We start from the raw sequence: 18024 nt of genomic DNA, 5'->3' as shown, positions 1-18024 counted from the left end.
TTTGAATGTACATTCCCTTAATTTCTGGGAATTCCTGCGGAATCTGTCCGGTTGTCAGGGTGGGAAATCTCCAAGGCTCGAATCTCTGGGAGAGGAGCAGGCTCCAGAGCAGCTGCTGAGCTGGGGGAGCACAGCCCCTGTGCCCAGCCAGGCAGGGGCTGTGTGCTGGGGAAGCAGAGCTTTAAACACGGCATTTTTGGGGACACAGCACGGCCTGGCTGTGTCCCCAAAAATTCCCGCAAGGTCGCACCTGAGCCTCTCACCCCTTTTCGTTTCCCACCTCAACGAGAATAAATAAATAAAATTAAATTAAATTAAAAGAGAACCAGTGGTGCCTGAGGTCCATTAAACATTTCTTAGCATCGTTCTGGTGGTGGCCGTCCTGCGGGTGCGGCCTGGCTGGGGACAGGGGGGACATTGCGGGGATGTGACAATGACCCGGAGGCAGCAGAGAGGCAGGAGGCTGCAGGGCAGGGCTGGGACGGCAGGAACGGGAGCTGTTTGCCATCTAGTGGCTTCCACCAGCTCTGGCTGAGCCTCCTCTGCCTCCAGAGCAGCAGCCCTGAGGTAAAATCCTTTTTCCTTTCCCAACACCTGTAGGGAAGGTGAAGGAAGGTCGGAGGAGGTAAAGCCTCAAGGGTGAAATTATTCAAATAACCCTTCAGGCTTCTCACAATGGAAAAACAGAGCTGGAGGTCTTCACTTTCCACCCACCTACACAGAATTCAGCAGCTGGAGGAGCCTGGGTGACGCCAGGGGCTGGGGTTTGTAATGCTCTGTTTAACCCCAGGGGACACCAAGGCCACTCTGCAGCTCCCTGGGTCTCCTACTGGTGTTTCCTACTGCTTGAACTGGGAGGAAAGCAGGAAGCATCAGCCAGCAGAGCTGTATCCTGCTCTGGAGATGTGTCCCCCACATCTACAAGACTTTGTGAGGGCAGGGAAAGAAAGGAAAAAACTTCCCAAGGTTTTATTTGAGGGCACTGCTATGGGACAGAAAAAAGCACAAGCACAGCTTCTGTGAGTGTCTGCATCTACCCTCTGGAGTCCAGCAAAGGCAACCTTGATGCAGGGGGGGATTTCCTCCCCTCCACTGGGCCCATCTGTCACCTGTTGGGTTTTATTCCTCTCTTCTGCTTTACGTATTTCAGCCAAAGTCACAGCCCTGAGCGTCGATGTTCTCTTCCCCTCAGAGCACACTGCTGCCAAAGGAAGGGCTTGATCACTTCAGCTCCCATTTTCTCCCTTGCAAGCCTCAACCTGGCATCCTTTGTGAGCTGCTGCTATGGCTGGTCTAGCAAGGTAGTAAAAAACATGGAGATAAAGCAGTGGGCTGGGGGAGCAAAGGGGCTTCTGCCTTCCTCGGCTGTATTTTGTTAGGAATACAGGTTATGGTGGAGAAAAAGCAGTTCCTTCATCCCAGATGTGATGGGAAGGTGGGAGGTGAAAGCAGCAGAGGTTTTTTCTGAGCCTGGCTGGGCCCTGAGTCCCAGGAGGTGCCCAGGAGCTCCTCAGTGGGCAGTGAAGATGCCGTGGAACCCGTAAGGCATTGGCACCTCGACTTCTGCTCGCCCCAGTTCCTGGAAGGTCTCTGCATCCAGCACGAGCAGGAAAGCACTTTGGTTCTGCAGGAGAAAGGCAGAGTGAGTGTCCAGGCTGAACCCTTTTCCACTGTGTCTGCACACAAAGCACCAAACCCGCAGGGCAGGAGCACTGAGAGCCGCAGGATCCATCAGGAAACACCGACATTCTGAGGAAAGCTCCAGCTTGCACTGCCTGTGCTTGGCCATGACACAGCCAGGCACTCTGGGGGGCAAGGAACGACCTCCCAGCAAGCCTCAAACTCACTTTTGAGGTTTAGAAAGTGAATTAATGCTGTGTGACTTGGACAAACTGCTGCCAGCAAGTTACCTCAGTGGGGGAGACCACCACAGACAAGATGACCCCGCTGTCCTCTGCCGTGGCATTAGGCACTGGCACAAACACAGGCTCTGATGGGAAGGATCCCTCCTCCTGCCAAATCTAGCAAGGACAGGAACATATGGATAAGTTTCAGGGACATATGGATGAGTTTCAGTTCATTAATACTTGTCTACTACAGTGAGCAGAGTTACAAGTGCTCCCCACAAAGGCACCTGGAAATACTCTGTGCTCCAATGAACTTCAAAGTTCAACATTTTAATTATTTATTGTTATTTTTCATTCCAGGAGTGTGATTCCATCCTCTCCTGTTTGGTGACTGTGCCATGTCCATAAAGTGCCAGGTGAGGGATGAAATTTGGAATCTCATCCCAGACCCACCTGGGCAAAGCCCTAAAGCCCCCAGTAAATGACACACCTGCAAACCCAGTTCAGTGAAGGGCTCGATGAGCTGGCTTCACCTCACCTTGAAATTCTTGGTCTCCACATCAACCTTGATCAAGGAATCTCCAACCAAGTGGCCGAATCCACACCCGTAGAAGTAGCGGTACCTCCTGCCATTGCAGCGAGTGTAATTGATCTGGGGGAACTCCAGGCCCCCAACTTTCTCAAAGCCCTCAGGGTGCAGATTTTCGTGTGTGCACCAGACCTGGGAGAAACGTGCAGAAATGACAGCAGGGCTGGTTCAGCTCGGACAGGGCAGGATCCCTGATCCCTGCTGATCCCACCAGCCGCTGCACCAGCAAAAGTGGTTAAAGCTCTGGGGCACAGGGCAGGAACTGCTGCATAAATGCATTTGTGGTTTGATACACACCTTGCCATCTGCACCTTTCACAGCCTTTGCCTGGCTGTAAGGCAGTGGGTTGAGGTTTTTCCCCACAGGTGTGTCTGAATCCACGTCCAGAGGGAGAACAAAGCGGCGAGGAAAAGCTCTGGGAACGGAGGCATAAACCTGTCACAGAGACAGAACGTGATGGTGATGGGCAGAGGACACACACTTCAGCCTAAATGCACTTCTGGGGAACAATTCTGAGGTTTTAGACACCCCTGAATTCTTTTTCTTTTCCTTATGAGTTTGGCCAAGCTCTGGAAGGTAAAGCACGGAATGGAAAGAAGAAGTTCCCTGCACGTTCCAGTAATTTACAGCAAAAACCAAAACCACAAGAATTAAAAGGGTCAGCACTGCCCTCACAGCAATTAATGCTGTTGGGTATGAAAATCAGCCCATTGTCTCCTAATCCAGCAGTGGGACAGACAGCACACTATGTTTTATTTGGTTAGAACAGGTTCTAAACAGGCTCACTCTGTGGAGCAGGAGAGCACTGTGCCTTCAGTGCCTGGAGTTACCCTGCAGGATTCCCTCTTCCACACTCAGGTCCACGTGGATTCATGGCTGAAAGTCCAGGGAATGATGATGGATTTACCTGGGGAGCAAAGTGCAGCCCCCAGTGTGGCAAACACTCAGCACCTTGAGAGGGAGAATTCCACCACTGCCACTAAAGCTCTGCTCAAGCCAACTTTATAACCCATCATATTCCCATATAAATAAAACAGATAAAAACCCTATTTTGGTGTTTCTCAGTTACTTCAACCTGCAACTCACCAGTTCAGTTGTGAAACTTCATTTGAATCACATGTGTTAATCCTGAAACCAGGTTTTCAAAACTTTTCTGGTTCATAGCCTAGCTGAGGAACTCTGCCAGACAAAATACTCTGCCAGGATTAGTGAGCAAGCAAATTTGGGGAAAGGAGACAAGCCATGCCCAGCCACTCCTGAGGCTTTTGTTGCCTTGTGAAGTTTGAGATTCTGTTCTGAAATGACTCCTCTGTGTGTGAGGGGTGATGTGTGCTGGTGATGCCACTTGTCACTTGAAAAGGGTGTTGGAAACACAGGCCCGGTGTTGACACCAGGGCACCCTCAGCCACATCAAATTCCACCTGGGTTGAGCTCAGAGAAAGGACAAAATAAAAAAAACTGGGATTAACACTCTGTGGTGTTTGAGTATGTTCAAAAAATGCTTGATAAAAGCCCCCAAAAAATTGCTAAAAGGAAGCAGAACCCGATGGGAGACATCTGTGCTCCTTTCAGGTCGGAGCTGAGCCGCTTCCAGACAGCTCAGGACGCAGACAGAGGAAGTTGAGCCCTGTCTGGACATGCAGCAGCCTCCCCAGCACGCTGGGCTTCCAACAAACACATCTGCAGGGCCAGAAACTGAAAGCACCCCCACTTTTCCCATGCGTGACCTATGCAAAATCATGCCCCTCACACGGCCTGAAAAGGGGCTTTTCACAGAGCTGGACACAATAAATGATTTATTTGAATGTGGCACTGTGAGGTGACCGTGGGGAACAGTGTAGGGGTTTCTGTGGTATTTGTGTTTCTGAGATTTTCATAAAAACTGCTTCTTTTTCTGAAGTAATGCCTTAAAGAACAGGGTTCTTTTTTTTTTTTCTTTTTCCATTTAGAAATCATGCTGTAACTTATTTTGCATAATTTTTTGGGGGAAAATTGTATTACACAAGGATAAGGAAAATGAATGTCATTGAAACCAAGGTTTTAAACCAGAAATAAATTCTGCCAGGCTATGGAGCTCTGTGTCACACACAGAGCTTGAAGAGTTTCAAGGGCATGCTCCATGGAGAGGGATTTGAAAGGAGAGAAAGAATCAAGAGATGAACATTTCAGTTTTTATGGACTTCTTTATGTTCTCCATTGAGAACCAATGAATACCAACCTGAGCTTTGCTGCAGAAAAGCAACTCCTGCAGCAGATGCTGGGGGAGCAAAGGCAGGGATCTCACCTGGTCCAGCCCTTCCCCGCTCCTCCTCAGGTTCTGCAGCGTGTACAGGGCCAGGCTGGTGCCCTCATCCTGGCAGCACAGGTCCAGCACCACGCAGCCCCGCTCCTCAAAGGCGTTGATTTGGTGGAAGGTCACGAAGGGCTTGGAGCACCACTGCCCTGGCAGCACCTGCAGGGAGCATGGGACAGCTGCAGCTCCTCTGCAGAGCTCCCAGCCTCACCTCACAGAGCTTCCTCCTCTCTCCCCCTCCATTTCAACCCCTCTCATCCCTTGGGCTTTGCCTTCTGGCCTTGTGCTCCCACAAAAGACCTGCTTTAAGCCAGTAAGGAGCAGAGTGGGAAGAAGAAAACCCAAAATATCAAGCAGTCCCTTGCTGTGCATCTTTCCCAGGTTCTGACTTTTTTATGCCCTGTGGTACCTGGGACCTGCATCTCAGTCCCTGTGCTGAAGTCTTGTGAACTCCAAACTGCTTCTTTCTGCCTCTCCTTTTAGGGCTGGCAAGAAATGAATGAATGGAGAGGAAAATGCACAAAGAAATCCCATTTTTAACAGATCTACACTCCTGCTTTGCACTCTTTATTGCAGTAACTTCTGGATTGATCTTAAACTCCCCATGGCTGCTAAGTAGCGCTTTTGGGATCTAAAGTTCCAGATTAGCTGCTGCAGGGGACAAAGACCCCCTCACCTCCCCACTGTGCTTGTTCACCACGTGGAAGTAGGTGTTGTGCTGAGGCTCCCAGCTTATCCCATCAAAAATGGCTTTCCCACGGAGCTTGGAGGTGATGATCTTCAAGAGGTTCAGCCTGAGGGGCTGCTCGATGAAAATGATGTAGTTCTCCGTCATCCCTGAGGAGTGAAGGAAGGAATATCACCCAAATATGAGGAGAGAAAACACCTCAAGGGCAGAGAGAACAGGGCAGCCCTTTGTGCATCCCCAAATTCCCCGAGTTTGGGGCGGGATCTTACCGAAGCTGTGGTAGTAGGATGGCTTTGCCCTGTCCATGGGAGGGATGGAGCACAGCACCTTGGCTCCCTCCAGTGTGTCCCCATGGCCTGACTCCTGTGGGGGGATCCTGATGATGTTGTAGCTGGATCCTGGAAAGGGGAAAAGGTGTTCAAACCAAACTCAGGTTCTGCTCCTTCCTGCCCCCCCAGGAACATCTGGAGCCACCTCTCCTAAACTGAGCAGAAACCCAACAGGCAGTAAAACATTCTACAGAGGATTTATCTACCAAAAGAAAAACAAAAAACCAGGAAGCTTGAAAGGAAGCCCAAGGATCTTCTCAGCCTGGGAGAAAGCCAGCTCTGCCTGCAGTGCTCTCCTACAATAAAAGGGACAGGATGAAAACCAAGCTCACAGGAAATGAAAATTTTGAGCCTTGGTGATGCTCATTTAATGAGCATCAGCATATGAGCAGGAAAGGATGGAGCTTTGGAATAATAATAATAATAATCTAGAGTTTGGTGTGTCCAGCTGTGAAAGGCATGTGGTACAGAGCCAGACTCTGCTGAGGCCAAAAGGAAATGAAAGCAGCAAGAATGAAAAATGGTCAAAACTGGGAAAACGTGGAGCTGGCCTGAGGGACTGCAGTAAAGGGCAGTGGTTGTTTTCAGATCTTCTGGAAAAGAAGGATTTCATACAGCTGACAGAGACAGCTCTGAGCAGCCATGTGGAAGGAACAAGATCCTATCAAGGTGCTCAGAGCTCTGAGAAGAAGAAAAATATCCCACAAAATTCACCTTGGCTGTAAGATAGCCAGGTGACCAGAATAAATTCTATCTTCTCTCCTGCAAAAACCCTTATGGTGCTCATCAAAAGCCAATTATTGGAAGTGAAAATCATGTGACTAATTTCTTCAGGTTACATTTCTTCAGGTGAGGCTTCAAAAGTGGATGGGACTTTCAAAAATCATTCTCCTGTTTTCCAGCAAAGCTTGGGAGAGGAAGAGGAGAATTTTCTGGATATTCAGGCCAAAGTCAGAAGCATCTGAAACTAAATCCTGAGAGGAGCCAGTTTTATGGGACAGACTGACATTGACATTTTGACTCTGAAACAGCAATTCCCAGGTCTTTTTGGGAGTTTCTTCAACAGCTGCTCCTTGAAGCTGCACCAGGAGGAATTCTGGCCAAAAACCCAGCCTGGGCATGCCCACCTTACCGTGCTTCCCATAGGAATTGCCCATGTTGTAGGTTGTCCCATCAGACTCGTAGTGGGGATGAGCTGTGGCCCCATTCACTGCAATAAACTTGCTCCAGTCCACCTGCAAATGCCAAAGATTTTCAGTCAGTGCAGAACTTTCCAAAGGGTCGGTTTTGTGGAAGTCTGAGGAAGAAGAGCAGATTTTATTGGTTATTAATTCTGGGGGGTCTGAACTCCAACCTTCATTCTGCCTAAAGTCTTCCTGAAATCTTTGATAATAAGGATATTTCTCTATCAGTAACGCAGGACTAAGAGCAGCAGACATTCCTTGGATGTTCCTTATGGTACCAGTGCTGACACAGTGGGAATGTTACCCATAATAAGCACGGGCAGATGTGTGAAGAGACAGAAACTGCCCCAAAAAAATCACCAAGAGTTTTGTCACTGGAAGCTCAGAAAACCAGGTCCTGTTAAGGCATCTCCAGCTGGAGAGTTTAAATGTGAAACCACCCCTACCATTTCTTCACTCAGCCAAAAAAATACCAGTCTGCACCTAAATAAAAATAGCATGAGGGGATTTCATTTCATTTGATGACAAGATGATTTAACAGAGCTGAACCTAAAAATCCCCCTGTTTCTTTTCAATGACTGAATTCTGGTTTACAGACAGATCAGCTGGCAAATCACTCAGGATACCTCAGTGGCTTTGCATCCAATTGATTCAGTTCTCACTGCTGATCCTGCAGGGAGGGCTCCCCCAAGGCCTGAGGGATGCTCTGAGCTGGTGTTTTTGGCTGTCAAACAGACCCAGCAGTAAATACTGATTTTGGAAGGGCAGAATCCCTTTGTCCAGCCCAAACCCCCTCTAAGGGTGCAGGCAGATGTAGCTGATGTCCTGTCACATCCAGCCACGCTCTTGGGAGAGGATGCACAGGACACAGGGGAAAGCTTCTCTGATGTTTTGGTCATTTCCTAGCAGGGGGGAGAAAATCAAGTGGCAGCTGAACCACCCCTTTGCAACAGAGGCTTTGATAAAGGGCAGCTTTGGAGCGTGCAAAGCTTGAGGTGTAAAAAGCAGATAAAGGGAATTGATATGAAAGCAAAGCACTGGGGAAAAGGCAGATGTGAGATAAGCAATGTTCACTTTTTCTTGTACACAGGAAAAAGTTGTCTCCTGCTCTGCTGAGAGGTGCAGACAAGCCCAGGCAAGCAGGGAGAGCAGAGGAGAAATGATAGCTGTTCCCAGCTGGGCAGTGACTGCACCTCCAGCCCTGAGAGCTGCCTTGCTGCTGTTAGGGACTCAAAGGAGAGATGCTGCTGGTCCAGACAAATTCCTTTGGGATTGGGACTCCCTTGATCCAGCAAGGTGTGGCTCTGCACCATCTGTAGCCCAGCTCCCTTAGCCCACCTGCCCACACCTTTTCCTTCGTTTCCAGAGTCTCTGGATCCACCTTGTGCATGAAGATATTCTCACTGCTGACGTAATAATCTCCTTTGTACAGCACATAGTTCACATTGGCGTTGTCGCTGGGCTCTGAAACAGAAATCCCGGAGTTGTGCACAGCTCTGTGCAGCTCATGTCACATTATGGCAAGTTAGACGTGTTTAAACAAATAAACCCATTTGCAGTGGCATTAATCCCTGCGTGATTGATTGGAAATATCTCGCTAATCTACAAAGGGAAACTGCGCGGGTGAAGCTGGGTTACAGGGACAAGGACAGGGATGGAAATCACTGCTGGAGCTGGGCAAGGGCAGATGGGGCATGTGGATAGGTCTGGAATGTCTAGAGGGAGCTGGGGTGGGGATTTGGGGGATGTCACCATGAGTGAAGGTGTGAGCACCTCGGGAAAGGCCAGATGCCATGGCAGGAGGGGAGAGGAGAAGCAGAGGATGGTCACTCTCGAGCTGTGAACTTGGGGCCTGCGCTGCTTTTCCTGGGGAACACTTTGCTTGCATTTAAGCCTCTTTCTTCCCTGACGTACACAGAATCCTAAAGGTACTGGAACTTCCATTCCTGTGCAGCACCATCCCTCACCCTACTCAATAATCTCCTGCCCCTTAGTCCAGGAAGGGAGGGATTAGCCCACTTACCCTACAAGCTTAGCAAGGCAAGGCATTTCAAGGACAAAGCTGTGTCTCAGGTAGAACATCAGGGTGTAATGCTCATTATCAGCCCTGCACAGGTTTTTCTCTAGGGGAGAACTTTCTTTGGGAAATTTGCAAAAAAGATCCAGGATTGAGCAAGCTGAGGTGGCATTAAAACATTAAACTCTGCCTGCCCCCGCTGAGGCTAACACAAATTTGCATAATTTTGGCATTTGGGTCATATTCTAAGAAAAACACAGGCTCGCAGAAAGTCTGTCAGACTTCCTCACATCTCCCTTTCCACCTAACCACAAGTTCCTCCAAGAAAAATCTCACAACACTTTGCATTTTTTTTACTGCAACCACTCTTACGTGGCGGCTCAAAGCGGGACAGGAAGCGGCCGAAGATGCTCTTGCACGGGTCTGGCATGGCCAAGGTGCCGAACTCGGAGGCCACGATGCGATTGTGCCGACTGTTCCTCAGGTAGGAGCTGCTCTGCAGGAACCTGCTCCTGTAGGTCACCCTGCCATGGGCCAGCTGGAACTGGTGCAGCAGGGCCATGCCATCAAACCAGTGGTTAAACCTTCCAGGAGAGAGGAAAAAAGGAGATTAAGAAGAGTTGGGCATTATATGATGCTCTGATGTTTGTAAAAGCTGATTCCCAGATCCCCTGAACTGTTAACCAGGATTTGTTTGGGGAAACACCTGAATCAAACAAAAAACAAAACAAAACAAGAGTATTTGCAGCTGTGGGATGTGATGTCTTGAAGGTTTTTTGGGAAATAATCTACACAGCCACTCCTGAACAGGGAATAGAGTTTGTGCTGTTCTGTACAACAATATCAATTATTACTGCACACCCAGAGGCCTCGAGCTGTCAGCTTCTTGCAGGATGTTACTGTCTCCAAACCCAGGAATTTGTGAGACTCCCAGGACACCTGATGCTCTAACTCTGGAAATGTGGGATCAGCTTTGGCCAGTTGTTGCCATCAGCTGAATTTTCAGTTACTAGAATGGCACATTCCAAGCCACAGGGACTAAGTGACTTCTGGGAATATTTTAATATGTTATTTTTAAAACTAGGTGGATTTGCTTCTAAAGCAGCTCACACCATTTGGTGCAACCAACTCTCCAAATTCCTGCCCTGGACGTCAGAGCGCTCAGGGATGGGTTTTTGTTCAGGATAGAGGAGCAAAGCTGGGGATGTTTTATTCCCCATCCCACCACGGTGAGGGGGTGAGAGCCCTCCTGACTCAGCCTGGGTGACTTCACCCTTCAGCTCCTCTTGCAGGAAATGGGAGCTCCCAAAGGAGGGGGGAACTGCTCTCAAAAGAGTGACATCAATATTTCTTCCTTCCCTTACGTAAAAAGAAACTAAAAGATGCTCTAAATAGCGATGAGGGGGTGTTTCCCCTTCAGGTTTAAGCAGAGATCAGGCCAGCATCATTTAAAAAATGAATTTAATAGAGACTTACTTGTCATTGCCAAACTCGAACTTGCCAGGGCCATTCCTCAGCAGATTTCCATTAATCCACTTGGGAATGTGTCCTTTGATCTTGGCTGGGATGGGCTCAGGGGTCTCCTCCATGTTCTGCACTAAGGGGGAGATGCATTGCAGCCCCCTGGGTCTGTGGCAGAGGATTTGCTCCCTGGATGGGCTGGGAAGGTAATTCTTAAAACCTGCAAAGAGAGCAAGGAGACCAAAAAGCAGGGAATTGAGATTTTTCACTGGAATAAAGTGACAAATGCTGGATCTTGAGACTGGGTGTCAGGGAGAAGAGCATTAAGCATCTGCAAGCAGCCAAGTTGTGGTGGATACTCAAGGTAAAGCCACAAAACCCAAGGCACACACACAGGGAGCTGAAAATCCTGTGGATTTTACTCTGCTCTAGTTAATCCACAAGGGACACCAGTTCTGCAGCCCAAAGGAGGTAACAGAATGCAGGATGGTAGAAAAAGAAGATAACTTTTCTTTTAATCAAAGACATTTATATTTAGATTTAATTTCATAAATGAGAAAAGAAAAAAACCCAACAAACTGTGATCCTAAAAAAAATGGAAGAACACAAATGAAACTGGGCCAAAATCCATCTACAGGTTTTATTTGGCAGGGAAATAAGCAGAGAAGGATGATTTCTGATGGAGCCTCCAGTTTGGCTGCAATAACCCCATTCCCAATCCTGGGTGGAGAACAAAAGCTCCAGGAGAGCGTGCAGTGATTGGAATGCTGTGAGCTCCCGGTGATGCCAGTGTTTGGCTCCCATAGCCTGGTTTGCAAAGCCTCATCAACACAAGGATTGTTTTAGCAATCCATTTAGCTGCAGAGGTGGATTTACCCGGGGGTGCCTCCCTGCCCGGGCTGGCACCTGCCCATGCTGCCCTCAGTGCAGCCGCTCTGCTGCTCTCCCAAGCCCACAGAGTGTGGAACCAGCCTGGAGCTGCTGAGCACTGAGCTGGGAGCGAAATTCTGCTCAGAAAGGGCATGTGGCAGCCAGAACTCCATCACCCAGGGCTGGTGCAGGTACCACACACTGAGTGGAGTCCGGGCTGCTACTGAATTCAAGCTGATTTTTTATCCCTCAGCACTGCTGCTTCTGGCCTACATCCTTTAATCCAAGTGCCCAAGTGTAGGTACTGCCCAATTTCCCTCCTCTGGAACCCTTTGCTCAGCATCTCCAGAGGAAATCTTCTGCTTCAGACAGAATATCTGCAAAAGAGCTGAGCTGGCAGGCAGAACCCTTCTGAGCTTGTTTCTCCACACAAAAACATCCACAGGTTGGACGTCAGGATTGCAGGAAGGTAAAATGCAAGATTCCAGTGTAACTCTCCAATCTACCAATCCTCAAATCCTCCTTCAGATCTCTGAAGGGTTTGCAGAAATGCAGGTTTGGTTTGCAAAGGTGAAAATATGCATTAAAGAATGAGAGGAACACATCTGTAAGGAGATATTTTGCAGAAATAGCTGGCATGACTCAGGATGGGCACTACATTGAAACTTCCTAGAGAGCGCTGTAAGTGGAAATTTTGGAAAGATTCCACAAAACAGCCTGACCAGGGCTGGGAAAGACCTCCTGAATCCACCCCTCCCAACTGCTGTCCCCGAAATTCTTATATATGAGAACTCTATCTTAAAAATTATTATGTCTACAGGCATTTATTCCCTCTTTGGGTAACTGTTCCTTGTCCAGATGATTAGGAAAATGTTTTAATTTAACAAAGGGCATTATTGTTGTTTTTCTGGCAGCTCTGGTGTGTGGTTTTGGTAGTTTTCTCATCCTCGTCCTGTATTTAGGGTGAAGAATGATATCACTTCCTAAGCTAAGTAAGCCAAGTTCTTTTTATTTTCCTTGTCCTGTGATAACCATTCACATGATCATCTCAGTAATCCGTGAAATCTGATCTAGTTAGAATTCATCTCCTTAGAATTCATTCCAAGGCATCCCCTACGAAGTGGAGTTTCAATAGAATGGACGATAAACAACCAGAATATTTAAGGGAATGCCCCAAACCCAGGCCAGAGAGGGAGAAAGAAGCACAGCAAAGGAATGGATTATTTTTTTTTCATCACACAAATGAGCTGAAGATCCTGGCAGGCAGAAATGAACACAAAATGGGAACAAATCCCAACACTAAGGTGAGCCAGAACAGAAGCTTTCAGAAACAAGACAAGTCATTGCACACAATTCTCAATAGCTAGGGGGAGGGAAGGCATGCAAGAAGAAGAAAAAAAAAAAAAGGAATCCTACATATCTTCCCTATTAAACAAAACCAGATCTGAGTAATAACTGTTAACTGCACTTTGAATGCACGGAGAACGTGGAATGCAGAAAACTCCACCTCAACACTGTTCCTGAGAAATTCAAAAAAAGGCGTTTCACCTTCAGGGGAAAGCTCAGTCATAAATTAAAATGTTGTAACATCCAGCTCCCCAAGAAGGGACCAATTGCTTTCTGATGAAGGCAGAAGACAGACTGGTTTTTGATGTTAAACAATATGTAAATAACATTACTCCTTCTGTTCTGGCCACGCTCTGAGATGGGAGAACTCAAATCCACACTTAAAGCAATACAGTCCCACTGGGGCTCTCTGTGTGTGCTTGAACATCTGGAAATCAGCACAGGATCACAACCTGCCCTCTCAAAATCCTCATTTCTCCACCGTGGTTTCCATCCTACCTCAGACTTTCAAACACAGTCTTAAGGTCTGTGTCATATCTGATCAGAGGCAGTGCCAAACACGGAGCTGTAACTTTCCTCTGATCTTTTCTAACGCAGCAGGCAATCACTGTAGAGTTATCCCTTTGTTCAGCTCCTGTTTCCCTGCCATGATTTCACTGCCCAGCATAAACTGACAGCCCAGCATTGATTATTTGTTGATTGTTAATATCCAGAAATGGTGGGATGAAGGACCAGGCTCTCAAAGAGAAGGCTGCTGTGGGTGCAGTCTCCGTGAATCAGACATTAAACTGCACTTCAACACCAGTGGGTGGAACGTGAAATCCTTAATGGGGGGTGGTAGAACCATGGGAGTCATTTTCTAACACTGGAATCACATGGGACAGGGCAAAGCCATTTTGATTTTAACCTTCAGGTTCAAACCCAAGGCTTAGGAACCACCTCTCCATGCTCAGTCTAATTTTTTGACTCAGAAGGACATCCAGAATTAAAGGCAAAATTTAGCAAATACATGTTCATGATATTCTCTAAGGAGGGAGAGTGGGGCAAGAATTTTGGGAATAATCCTCTGGCACAGGCTGCGTTTTGTTCCCTATAAAACACAGATTGGCACAACACAGAAGCAAAGCAGATTCCCCCGACCCCCAGCCCAAACCAGAGCTGTGGATTTGTGCCCTCTGGACTCCAGCCTTCCCCGGGCTTGGAGCCCTGAGATCCCAGAGGGATTTCCGAAGGGAAAGGGCAGAACTTGCCTTGGGAGTGCCGGGAAGTGCCCGTGCTGGGCTCCTTGTTCCATGCAGCCACTTGGTTCCCCATGGCCAGGGGCTCAGGCACCCAATTCCTCGCTAACAGCCAGAGGAGCACAGGAAAACAGGAAAGAAACGACAGAAAACACAGGGGAAAAAATAAATGGAGAGAAAGAGCAGGGGAAAGCTCAAAGGGAGGAAAGGAGAAAGGTGAGAGTGAACTCCAGAATATGAAATAGCTGTTGATTCCCCAGCAGAAACAGAGTCTACACTTTGGGGTCTTCTGGTGGCACAACAAGGCAGATTTGAGATTTTTTCAGCTCTTTGGATACCTCGGAAGCAATGCTCTGAATTTAGAGGGCACAAAAACACCACTACCATCAAAAAGCTGAAATTCCCGTGAGGTTTGCCATGACTTTTATTGGCTCCTAATTTCTGAAAACAGGCAAACAAATCAAACAAAACAAAGAAACGAAAAAACCCTATCAAAAAGCAGCTGAAGCTGTGCAATGATGGCACAAAGCGCAGAGTACTCTCAGGCTGTGATGCAAAATCCTTTGGGGCAGTTCACCACTTGCATGTTCGGGTTAAAGCCTCGGCACCGATGCGGCTCCAAAGAATCCTCTCCCTGCCCACTTCCAGCTGGCTCCCTCGCACAGAGAATCAGCTGAGTGCTGCTTTTCCAGCTCTAGACCATCTGTATCTGCTGTAATCCTTGCCTCTCCCGTTTATCCATTCAACAAACAACGCTTTCTGCCATCTAGAAATGGCACTTCAGATCGCTCCGTTGCCAATTCCCGACAATAGGAATTGTTCTCCCGACCCGTGTCAGCGGCAGCAGCCCCTTTCCGAGGGGACGGGATGAAAGGGATCGTTTTTAACGCGTTTTACCTGGAATGAACTGCATCAAAGAGCAGAGGAAACGCAGCAGGTGAGCGAGCAGGAGGCTGGCGGCGGACAAAAGGATTTTGGCGAACATATTGCGGCGGGCAGAAGGCATCGGCTCGGAGCGGCCGGGCGGAGGTAGCGGTGCCAGGGCAGCGAGCAGAGGAGGCAGCGATGGTCGGCAGAGGTGAGCGCTGTCTCTCATCATCCTTTCACAATAAGAGCCGTGCCCGCAGCAGCGCCCGGCCCGTCCTGCCCGCGCTGCGCTCCGCGGCTCCGGCCGGTCCCCGGCGCTCACCTGGCCCAGGTGAGCTGCCCCAGCCTGCGGAATGCGCTCCAGCCACGGCAACACGAGCGAGAACAGGATGTGGATCTGCGATCACAGCAGCCAGAAATCGCCGTCACCTCCGCGTTCACCTCCCAGAAAATACTTGGGGTGAAGAGTAGTTTTGATTCAAAACCCGAGGAGGAGTTTTGCACCTTAATGGATGGCGGGGTTTCGGGAATATTGGTTGTCTCGGCAGATTCCCCCCGCAAAATCCAGCAGGATGGGCCGTGCTGCTCCCAGCGGAGCTGGACAGAGGACACACCCTTCCCTTCGGAATGCCAGCAGCGAGCTGTCAGCGCTCTGGAATGGTGCTGAAAACATCGATTTCGGGTCACTAAGCAGCTCTTAAAAGCTGCGCTGTGCCTGGAGAGGGAGCAGGGCAGCGGGCACAGCACTGCAGGGAGCCCGCTCCGCACACCGATTAATTCTCATCCAAAAACTGCTGCAAATTAAGCTGATTTCTACCTTCCAGCATTTCTAGAACTCCTCTCTTATTATGCCCTCCCTTGAGTTGTGCTTTCTCTCAACTAACCCAACTCCTTCAGCCTTTTCCCATCTTTTCACAGCTCTTTAATATTTCCAGTCTCTGGAAATCTTGATTTCCACTCAGCCGTTCATCTTCTTGAGATTACAGTGAATTTTTCATGTATGTTATTGATGCATAAATGACTTCTAGTTTGCTGCTCTTTAAAAAAAAAAATAGGTTATATCCTCTGAAGTCCTTTTTCTAAATAATTTGGGATAATGTGGAATAAACAAAGCTGGAAGCAGATCACTATAAAATACCACATGGGCTGATTTATGAAGAAGAAAAATAATATTCATTGACTTTTTAAATCATTTTTTTGCCCCTACTTACTGATTGCTCTTATTTTCTATACCATCATAAGCCGTACCCACTGGTAATTTTTCCATATTAATCCAAATATTCTCATTAAGGATTTTTTTTTTTAAAAAAAATATTATCCATGTCATAGTTAAGAAATTTCTTAGGCTTTTTTAGGCTATTTAGGCTGACTGAGCCTAAATCTTTGCCCTCCTTTTTTTTTTTTCTGGCTGTTCCCCTCATGATGCAAAATGCCCATTCTGTTCTTTTCCAGTGCCACCTTCAAAGACAATTCAAAGGTCAAACCTTCTGCCGTTAGCAAAACTGAATTTTGATTAGTTCTGGACAGAATGTCCTGAACCTTAAACACCTCTAATCCTTACTAGATTTGGTCTTGTTCTATTCTGACCCACATTTATCCTAAAAGGCAGTTTCATTTTAAGTAAACAGTCAAAATTAGCTTTTTCTCAGGAAATTCACTCATTATCTAAATGCATTATCTGTTATTTCCCATTTTTAGCTTTTAGATAACAGGAGAGCAATGAGAGGAACTGGGTTTTTCATCACTTACACTTTCCAGCCTGTGAAGAAATTCACAGCAAGCTCAGAAATGCAAAGGCTCAGTGTCAAGATGCCCTTGACTCCAAGAGGGTTGGAACTTCGTCTAAGATGCTTCCAGATTTTTTAAAAAAATCCATTTATATTCTGTTACTGATCTGTCATCTTAGACGTGCTTGTTAATTTATAGGCTGGAGCTTAAACAAGGAGGGGAGAAGCTTAAAAGAAAACGTAGTTACCAGCTGAGCTTTGCTGATCAGATTTAGCTGCTTTAAAGCCAATTAATTTTCTGTCCAAACCTCCTGCAGTAAAACTGGAAAGCGGATAGGGATGGGATGGGTGCCAGGTGGGTTTCATGAGGAGCTCAGGGACAGCATGAAGGAGCCTTTAGTGTCAGATCAGAAAAGAAAACTTCTCTTGCTTCTCCCAATAAACACTGAAATCTGTAAGAGGGGCAATCAGCAGCATCAATCGTGGGGTGGATGAGTTGTAGCCAAATAGGAAAGCAATAAATTCTTATTTTTTAATGGTTTAGAAGGAAAATTGTGTATAATGAGTGTGTCCATATATTGAGATACTGAGTGGAACACTAAAGAGCAGCCAGAAGAAAAGTGCTCTGTATTTCTGGCCAGCACAACAATTATGGAAAACTCCCTTTAAACAGGGAGAGATAAATGTGTGATTAATATATTTCCATTGCTGAAATATTATTATATGAAATCTATATTATTATTGCTGAAATATCCTTCACAAGAGGAGAGGCTGACTTATTTTCAATGGATGTTTTAAACTTTCTGAACTCACCATTTCAAGCCTAAACTCTATAAAACAGATATTTCATTCATTTTAGGGCAGATGTTCCTCAGTAATTAAATTTTTATACCTTTCCTTTATTATTCATAAATAACTGTGGGTAAATGTCTGAGTTCAGGCCCTTGGCAGGCATCATTTGGAAACTCTGGGTTGTGCCATCACTATGGATGAGTGTGGATTTTACAAACACCCAGCACAGTATTTTAGAAAATGTCACTTCCTAGATCTTCTCTTTTTCTCCCACATTTCTCTCTATAAACAGAGAAGCATGAGAATATCCAGGGGAAAAACAGGAGACTGCTAAATATGATGCCAGAGCAGTGGTGAGACTTTGGAAAGCCTTTAGATGCTAAAGATGCAGATAGGCACCTTACAGGATTTTCCAAAATTCCTAAGCATGTAAGGCGCTTACACCATGCTTAGGCACTTTGAAAATCCTGCTAAGGACATATCTGCATCTTTAGGGATCTAAATCTCACCCTACATGTCCAGTTCCTCTCATTCTTTGCTTTAAATCGTGTCGCTGTGACACGTAGCACATTCGGCTTTGAGCTCAGGGAAGGGGGAAAGGAGGGAGGATTAGGTCTGAGAGGATTTCAAGAGGAAATCACTGCACACCACTGGGGTAAAGATGGAAATATATCTTGTTCCAGCACTTTATTACGAGCCCCACGCTTTGTACAAGTGATCCTTTGTACATTCCAGGCTTCATCTTTTTTTATTTTTAACAGAGTCGGATGACAAG

The 18024-nt window shown here is 47.1% G+C and overlaps 1 protein-coding gene across 3 annotated transcripts; it reads right to left on the bottom strand.

Moving 5' to 3' along the window:
• Nucleotides 1-945: 945 nt before the first annotated feature.
• On the bottom strand, nt 946-18021 carry BCO2 (beta-carotene oxygenase 2). 3 transcript variants are annotated; one of them, XM_023941417.2, is made up of 13 exons: nt 14761-18021; nt 13876-13968; nt 10424-10628; nt 9320-9531; nt 8279-8394; nt 6879-6981; nt 5687-5815; nt 5406-5566; nt 4721-4888; nt 2734-2871; nt 2386-2568; nt 1911-2021; nt 946-1624 (listed from the first exon to the last, which is right to left on the bottom strand). In XM_023941417.2, the coding sequence occupies exons 1-13, from the start codon at nt 14960-14962 to the stop codon at nt 1511-1513; spliced, it is 1935 nt and encodes a 644-aa protein (XP_023797185.2). In that variant the 5' UTR covers nt 14963-18021; the 3' UTR covers nt 946-1510. The 3 variants fall into 3 exon arrangements, with proteins under 3 accessions (XP_023797185.2, XP_086717372.1, XP_023797186.2); XM_086861246.1 differs by lacking the exon at nt 13876-13968 and having other exon boundaries at nt 14761-15393; nt 16480-16585; XM_023941418.2 differs by lacking the exon at nt 13876-13968.
• Between the last annotated feature and the right edge of the window lie 3 nt (nt 18022-18024).

The sequence above is a fragment of the Cyanistes caeruleus genome, chromosome 23 (assembly GCF_971803275.1).
Source record: "Cyanistes caeruleus chromosome 23, bCyaCae1.hap1.1, whole genome shotgun sequence".
In the NCBI taxonomy this organism is placed as follows: Eukaryota; Metazoa; Chordata; class Aves; order Passeriformes; family Paridae; genus Cyanistes; species Cyanistes caeruleus.
This window is presented reverse-complemented; position numbering and strand designations above follow the sequence as displayed.